At 60.5% G+C, this 7,420-nt stretch overlaps 1 protein-coding gene across 1 annotated transcript; it reads left to right on the forward strand.

Annotated features, from left to right (window-relative positions):
- The first annotated feature begins 2,910 nt into the window (after positions 1–2,910).
- On the forward strand, positions 2,911–5,926 carry NKX2-2 (NK2 homeobox 2). The gene is made up of 2 exons (XM_060032936.1): positions 2,911–3,575; positions 4,493–5,926. The coding sequence occupies exons 1-2, from the start codon at positions 3,317–3,319 to the stop codon at positions 5,053–5,055; spliced, it is 822 nt and encodes a 273-aa protein (XP_059888919.1). The 5' UTR covers positions 2,911–3,316; the 3' UTR covers positions 5,056–5,926.
- The last annotated feature ends 1,494 nt before the right edge of the window (positions 5,927–7,420 follow it).

The following is a 7,420-nucleotide window of genomic DNA, read 5'->3' on the forward strand; positions in this document are numbered from 1 at the left end:
CCGCTGCGGCAGTGCTGATGAGATCCTGGGAGAAAGGCCACTATGGGGGAAGGGAGAAGTTGGGAGCGAAGTGGAACTAGGTGGTCCCAAGACGAGGAACTGCGCAGGCTCCGTGGAGGGGTCTGGGGCACCCCTCCCAAAGATGGACACGCAAAAGTCACTTCTTGCCAAAGGGGACATTTCTCACCCAACCCAAGAATTGGCGTGGCCCAACCAGACTCCTTTCTGGCCCTTCCTAGAGCCTACCCTGGTCCCCAAGAGACACCCCTCGCTTGGGACAGAGGAATAAGAGGAGTGACCAGGATGATTTTTTCTGCAAAGCTTGGGTTGAGGAACTTTTCCTCGCCAGTTATTTATTTAGCAGCTGAGTAACAATGGCTGGGGTAGGCCCGACAGCCCCTGTTTCCAAACTCTGGGCCTCTGTGATGCCTGGAAACCCAACTTCCCTCCTCCGACTGGACGGGGCAGAGAGCTCCCGAGTGAGAGGGGGGAGGGAGAGGCAAGGAGGATGGAGGCTGGGAAAGGCAGACTGGAAAGAGAAAGAGGGGAAAAAAGCACGAAAAGTAATGGGTTCAAGGAACACGATTCAAACCAGTTTCTAATTCTTGCGGGGGGGGGGGGGGAAGGGGGGAAGGAAGGGGGGAAGGAAAGGGGCAAGGAAAGGGGGAAGGAAAGGGGAAAGGGCGGAAGGAGGGGGAGAAAGGAGAAAAGGAAAAGTAGGAGAAAGAGAGGAATGGGGAGCGTCGACATGAAGGGGTTTCCTTAATATTGTGGACGGATTCAGAAATGAATGAAGAGATAGTCCATTGAAAAGGGTTGAATGCCATGACAACTAGGAACAACCTTAGATTTATTCCAAACAGTTAGGACACATTGAAAGAGAGCGTCAATCATGTATTATTTCTCCACTGAAATAAATGCAAAAACCGAGCCGGGACAAAGGCTTCCAACGGGAGCGGGACATTTGTCTACATTTCGCTCATTGTCCGCAGCTTAGCAATCGGTTTGTATTTGTGTTTGCCCGGGTCCGACCACCCAGGACGCGCCGACGAGGGGCTCCCTCTAACCTGGGCCATTGTCACCCGCGTCACATACTGGGGGCGAGGCAGCGAGGGCTGCAGAAAGCCGCCGAGCGGCTCGGGGAGAGGCGCCCTCGCCGGGCGCTGGTAACTCGGGGGCGGCCGGGGCGCGGCGGCCGCAGCTGCGAGCGGGGAGTACGGGCGCCGGCGCTGCGCTCGCCGGCGTGGAGGCGGCCCCGGCGGAGGGCTTGGGGGTGGGCAGACCCCGACCCCCGCCGCGGCCTTCTCCGTCCCTCCCCGCCCCCAGGCCAAGCACCGTCCAGACGCTCCTCTGGGGCGGATGAGCATCAGGTAGCAAACCTCCCTCGCGCAAAAAAAAAAAAAACAAACTGGAAGGAGGGGCGGGAAGTGCGGCCTGGATTTTTCCTCGCCGGCGCCGAGGAGGTGGTGCTGTCCCGGGAAAGTGCAGTTCCCAGGCCGGCCCGGAGCTGGGACCCGCACACAAACCTCACGCAAGCTGGGAGCCTGGAGCGTGTCCTCTGAACTCGCCCCTGGTGCGTCCGAAAGGACTCCCTGGGGAGAAGAAAACTCCGGAGAGAACTCAGCAGCACCTCCCGCCCTGCGACCCCCTTCCCCGCGGTTTTCGGGGTCCTCACCCCGGCTGGAGACAGCGCACCCGCCCCTCCCCCCTCCCCTCTACCCTCGCCCCCCCCACCCCGCTCTGCCACCGCTGGAGGCTGGAAAGGGAGGCATAATAGGGGGCAGGAAGGGCGCGGGGCCGCCTGCCCTTCCCTCCACCCTGAGACCGCGGCCCGCGGGGCCGGAGGCGGTGGGGCCGGGGTGATCGCGGCCCGAGGGAGACTTCCCCACCCCCACCGCCCCACCCCGGGCGCCCGCAAAGCAGAAAGTGAACTGCGCGGTCCTGCTCAGCAGCACAGAGCTGGGGGGAGGGGGAGAGGGGAGGGAGGCGGGGAGAAGGAAATAAATGTCTTTAGCAAATAAAGGGTGTCGGGGCGGGGGAGGTGGTGTCGCTTGGTGGTGGCTCCGGCCGGCCCCGAGCCGATTCCTCTCCTGGGTTTCGGGCTCTTTCGGCGTTTAACTAGAATCAATTACTTGCCTTGTCATTTCTAGTACTCATCCTTAAGCCTCAACCAAAATATTGACCTAGGAGGCTTACAGAAGTTGGGCTCTTGCCATTTGAACCGGATCTTGTTTAGGGAACGGCCAGCGATGGGAAGGAGAGATTTCCGCGGCTCAGCCTGCGCCCCCTCCCCCTTTTCCAAAGGCGCCACAAATCGCCAATTTTCCGGCTTGCTGGGGGCAGGCGCGCGTGGGCGGGGAGGTAGGAACCGGTGAATGTTAAGGAGGATTCTGTTTTTCTCTCCTCCTCCGGGTTTCTGTTTTGTTTTCTTTCCTCCTCCCCCGCTTTTTTAAAAAAGATGCAATTTGTTAAAACTGCCCTTTCAAGTGTGTGGACTCGCGAGCGACGCGGCGGTCCTTTGTATGTAAATACTGGGTAAGAAAGGCTCGCCCCGTCTTTGCAATTAATTGACACGTTACACCTCTCATCTTGCTCTAGAGGGCCGTTGGCTGGGAGCGCGGAGCTCCCCAAAACCCACAATTTCACATCTGCAAATACAGTCTTCATCCACTTGACTTCCAAGACCCGCCCACACGTGTCCAACCTTTGCGTTTTAATGTCTCCCTCCCCCTTTTTTCCACCCTTCTCTCGCTCTCCCTCCCTCCCTCCCTCCCTCCCTCTATCCCTCCCCCCTTTCCTCCCCCCTTTCCCTCCCCCTCCCTCTATCTTTCCCTCCCTCTCTTTCTCCCCCTCTTCCCCCCCTCTCCCCAGGTTCGTGAGTGGAGCCCAGCCTTATATGGACTGATCGCTCGGGCAATGGCCCATTTTTTCCTCGCCACCAGCCGCCACCGCGCGCTGAGCGGCCGCCGGAGCCGGAGCTGACGCCGCCTTGGCACCCCTCCTGGAGTTACAAACTCGGGCCCGGCCCGCAGCGCTGGCGCGCAGGCCGCCCGGCTCCCCGCGTCCATTTCCGCGTGCTTGCAGAGAAGACACAGGCAACGCCTTGGGCTTTTTCTTTCTTTCTTTCTTTCTTTTTCTCCCCTTTCCCAGAGTTTCTTTCTTTTTCTTAAACATAATAATCTCAATAATTAAAGCCCATCCCCCCTCCCCTCCCCCAACCCCTCTCCCCATACCCCCTCCCCCGCCCCTACTGAGAGCGCAAGGAATTGACCAAGTGAAGCTACAACTTTGCGGCATAAATTGCGGGGTCCCGGCCATGTCGCTGACCAACACAAAGACGGGGTTTTCGGTCAAGGACATCTTGGACCTACCGGACACCAACGATGAGGAGGGCTCGGTGGCCGAAGGGCCAGAGGAGGAGAGCGAGGGGCCGGAGCCCGCCAAGAGGGCCGGGCCGCTGGGGCAGGGCGCCCTGGACACGGTGCAGAGCCTGCCCCTAAAGAACCCCTTCTACGACAGCAGCGACAACCCGTACACGCGCTGGCTGGCCAGCACCGAGGGCCTCCAGTACTCCCGTAAGTAGCGAAACTTGGCCGCCGCGGCTGTGACCGCCTCTGCTACTGTGGCCGCAGCCTGGGCCGCACGCCCGCGGGGAGAAAAGGGATGGAGCCTTGTAAGCCGGATCCCTCACCCTGCGCCCCCAGAAAGATGCCTAACGTTTGTTTGGGATGCCCTACCTCTTCCCTCTTCGTCAGACCCCCCCCCTAGTCCGGGAAGGAGACTTGGTCTCAGATATTTCTTCCAAAGAGAGAAATTAGGAGGAAGAAGGGGAGGGGAATACCTCCCAAGGGCTGGTTACAGACGCCAACCAGAACTGACGGCTCCGGCCGGAGCCCCCCTCCCCCATTCCGACAGCCGGGAAGGACTGGCCTGGAGCAGTGGAGCGAGCCAGCCTGCCTCGGGATACGGGGAGAGGGTGGCCCGGGTATAAATAGCTCACCCTGCCCCCTGCACTTCATAGAGGACGCTTTGTGCGGTGCGGAGGGTGTCCAGAAAGTCGGAAAGCAGAAACGAAAGCCCCCAAAACCTGCCTTAAATGGCCGAGCCGATCAATGCCGGGATTGTGGGTTTTTTCTTTTAAAAATCTGCCCACGTCTCTCCAGAGAGGAAACTGCTTAAGGGGGCCGGAGCCCTTAACCCGCGATGATCTCCTCCGCGCGCCACTCCACCCCCCCCAAAAATACGCACCCACACTGGTCAAACCCCTAGAAACTGGAGCACCGAGCCCCTACTCCTGCCGCTTCTTCTCTTTCCCCGGGGCGGACACCGACGATTTTGTCAGGCGTGGAGCAGGGCGGGGGTCAGGGCGAAGGCAGCGGGGCCTGGCTGCGGGGCGCACAGGCCCGAGGGCGCACGGAGGATCCAAGGCGCGCGGGGTCGGGCCCGGCCGCGCGCGGCCTCCAGGCTCCTGATGGGCTTCTCTTTCCCCCAGTGCATGGGCTGGCAGCCGGCGCGGCGCCCCAGGACTCGAGTTCCAAGTCTCCGGAGCCCTCGGCCGACGAGTCACCGGACAATGACAAGGAGACCCCCGGCGGCGGAGGGGACGCCGGCAAGAAGCGGAAGCGGCGGGTGCTCTTCTCCAAGGCGCAGACCTACGAGCTGGAGCGGCGCTTCCGGCAGCAGCGGTACCTGTCGGCGCCAGAGCGCGAACACCTGGCCAGCCTCATCCGCCTCACGCCCACGCAGGTCAAGATCTGGTTCCAGAACCACCGCTACAAGATGAAGCGCGCCCGGGCAGAGAAAGGTATGGAGGTGACGCCCCTGCCCTCGCCGCGCCGGGTGGCCGTGCCCGTTTTGGTCAGGGACGGCAAACCGTGCCACGCGCTCAAAGCCCAGGACCTGGCAGCTGCCACCTTCCAGGCGGGCATCCCCTTTTCGGCCTACAGCGCGCAGTCTCTGCAACACATGCAGTACAACGCCCAGTACAGCTCGGCCGGCACCCCCCAGTACCCGACAGCACACCCCCTGGTCCAGGCCCAGCAGTGGACTTGGTGAGCGTCGCCCCTCCGAGACTCTCGGCCCCAGGCCCAGGCCCCACCCCAGCGGCGGAGGCGAGGAGGACTCGGCCCTTACAGTGGTTATTATATTATTATAATTATTATTCTGGAGTCGAGTTGACTCTTGGCTCCGTTGGGGAGGCGCCAGGAGGTTGCTGCACCTCCTTGGAGAGGTAGATTCCACCCCCCAGCTCCGCCCCATCCCTCTCTCCGTTTGAACCTTTGGAGACGGCTGAACCATAAGCCGAGTTTACAGAATGTTTGCGCAGCTTCGCTTCTCTGCCTCTCCCCGGGGACCGAATGGTCCCAGCGTTAACGTCCTCACCTGAGAAGGAGTAAAAGACCCCCCACCGCCCGCTTTTGTGAATTTTGTAAAATATGTTTGTGTGAGTAGCGATATTGTCAGCCGTCTTCTTCTGAAGCAAGTGGAGAACACTTTAAAAATATAGAGGATTTTTTTTCTCCATTTTTTTTAAAGTAAGAAAATGCTAAATATTTATGGCCATGTAAACGTTCTGACAACTGGTGGCAGATTTCGCTTTTCGTTGTAAATATCGGTGGTGATTGTTGCCAAAATGACCTTCAGGAAGGGCCTGTACCCCTCAGGGCCCAACTCCTTTCTTCGTGGTTTGTTTTGGTTTGCTTATATTTGGTTACCCCTGCTTTCTTCTCTTCTTTTTTTATTTTGTTCAGTGCAAACATTTCTCAAATATGAAAAAGGAAAAATGTGTAGGCGAGCGAGAAGCCCCCTGCCCCATCCTCCGGGTCCTGAGCCCCGGAACTTGGAGCTCAGCGGTTCCGTGCGGTTCCCCAAGAGCGCCGGGCGCTGAAAGCTTTCAATTTTTTTAAATAAGAATTTTAATAAAAATCCTGTGTTTAAAAAAACCAAGCCCGGCCCTCCCGTTTGTCTTACTTTGTCGCCCTGCGCCGGGCAAGGAGGTCTCGGGCAAGGAGCCGGGCCAGGCCGCTGGCCGCGGTCTCCCCAGCGCATCCCTTGGGAGCCGGAGCACCCGAGGCGCTGGGGAGGCTTCGGAACAGGCCTCTCCCGGGCGTGCGGGCCAGGCCCCGCGCCTCGGACCCCGGGCGCGCGCGGGAGCGCTGGCCTCGGGCCTGCGAGCGGCTGACCCGCCGCCCGGGGTCGCTCGGCCTCTCCCAGCCTGTCTCTCGGCCTCACGCGCGGTCTGCATTCGGGCGGCAGCGCCCTGGCGTAGGAGGAAGAGTGACTTTGGAAAACGCAAAGGCGAGAAGAGCAAACCCCCCTCGCTCGCCCAAATCTACGAGTGGCTCCTTCAGCCTAAGGAGCTGTTGAAGCCACTACACTCGATGACTTTCATTTTGTTGCATTTGATTTACCTCGTGCTAAGGAGGGGAGGGGATGCTGAGGTTGAGACTGGTCGGCTTCTCTCCCCACCCCCTTGCAAATCCGCGGCCGGGAGGCGGCCTAGACCTGGGCGCGGGGGCCGGGGGCGCGTTTCGGGGCGCTCCAAGCTTTGGCTACAAGGAGGGACGCGGGGACCCGGGCGCGGAAGACTACGGGGTGGGTGGAGGTGCTGCGGCCTCCCTGGGCTCCTCAGCCGGGGAGAGCCAGGAAGCGGGAGTCAGAGGCGATCCCTGATAACCAGCCTTCCTTCCATCCCCACTCTTTCCGAGTTTCCCGCCTCTGTCCCTGGACTGGATGCCGCGCCTCGTCCCCTCCTAGCATCTGGCTGTGCGCGGTCCCCCAGGCCAGCTCTCTGGCGTGAAGCTGGGCGAATTGCTCGCTAGAAAGTAGGTGTCTGGGGGTGGGGTGGTGCGTCGCGGCCTCCTGGGCTGCGGTAAGGGGAGCGAGAAGTGAGCAAACCGCCCTTGTTCGCCCGGGGGAGGCGGACGGTCCTTCCCTGCGAGAGATCTGATCCCATCCCACCTTTGCCTCAGGGAGAGCTCCCTGGAGGACCCTGGCGCATACTTGCCCGCGCCGGGGAGCGTCTCAGAGGGCCCCGCGGACTTGGGGGGAGGGGCGCCTGTCTCCTCTATCTTGCGGATTTCCGAAAATACCCGGGGCTCTGCAGCTCAGACCGCGCTCCGAGACGCCTCGGGATTGAAAGTCGGCCCCATTCGGAAACTGTATCTCTGGTTTTCTCTCGAGCTCCACCTTCATGGCTGGGGGCGGGGGCGAGGAGGCCGAGCAAAGGGAGCGGTCCCAGCTGACGTTCTCGCTACCTCTAGTTGATGATCAAATTTAATTCAATATCTAAAGCAAACATGATTATCCGTGTGACCAAATCTGCGCGTCAATAGCACTCAGCACCACACGCCCGGGGACGTGATTACACGTTATTCCCGCGTTGCGCAGCTGCCCCTGGATAATTGAGGGCGCTGGAGTC

The sequence above is a fragment of the Delphinus delphis genome, chromosome 15 (genome assembly GCF_949987515.2).
Source record: "Delphinus delphis chromosome 15, mDelDel1.2, whole genome shotgun sequence".
NCBI lineage: Eukaryota > Metazoa > Chordata > Mammalia > Artiodactyla > Delphinidae > Delphinus > Delphinus delphis.

Coding starts and splice junctions, on each gene's coding strand:
- NKX2-2 (XM_060032936.1), top strand. CDS start 3,317: ATGTCGCTGACCAACACAAAGACGGGGTTTTCGGTCAAGGACATCTTG. Junction 3,576..4,492: donor CGAGGGCCTCCAGTACTCCC/GTAAGTAGCGAA, acceptor TCTTTCCCCCAG/TGCATGGGCTGGCAGCCGGC.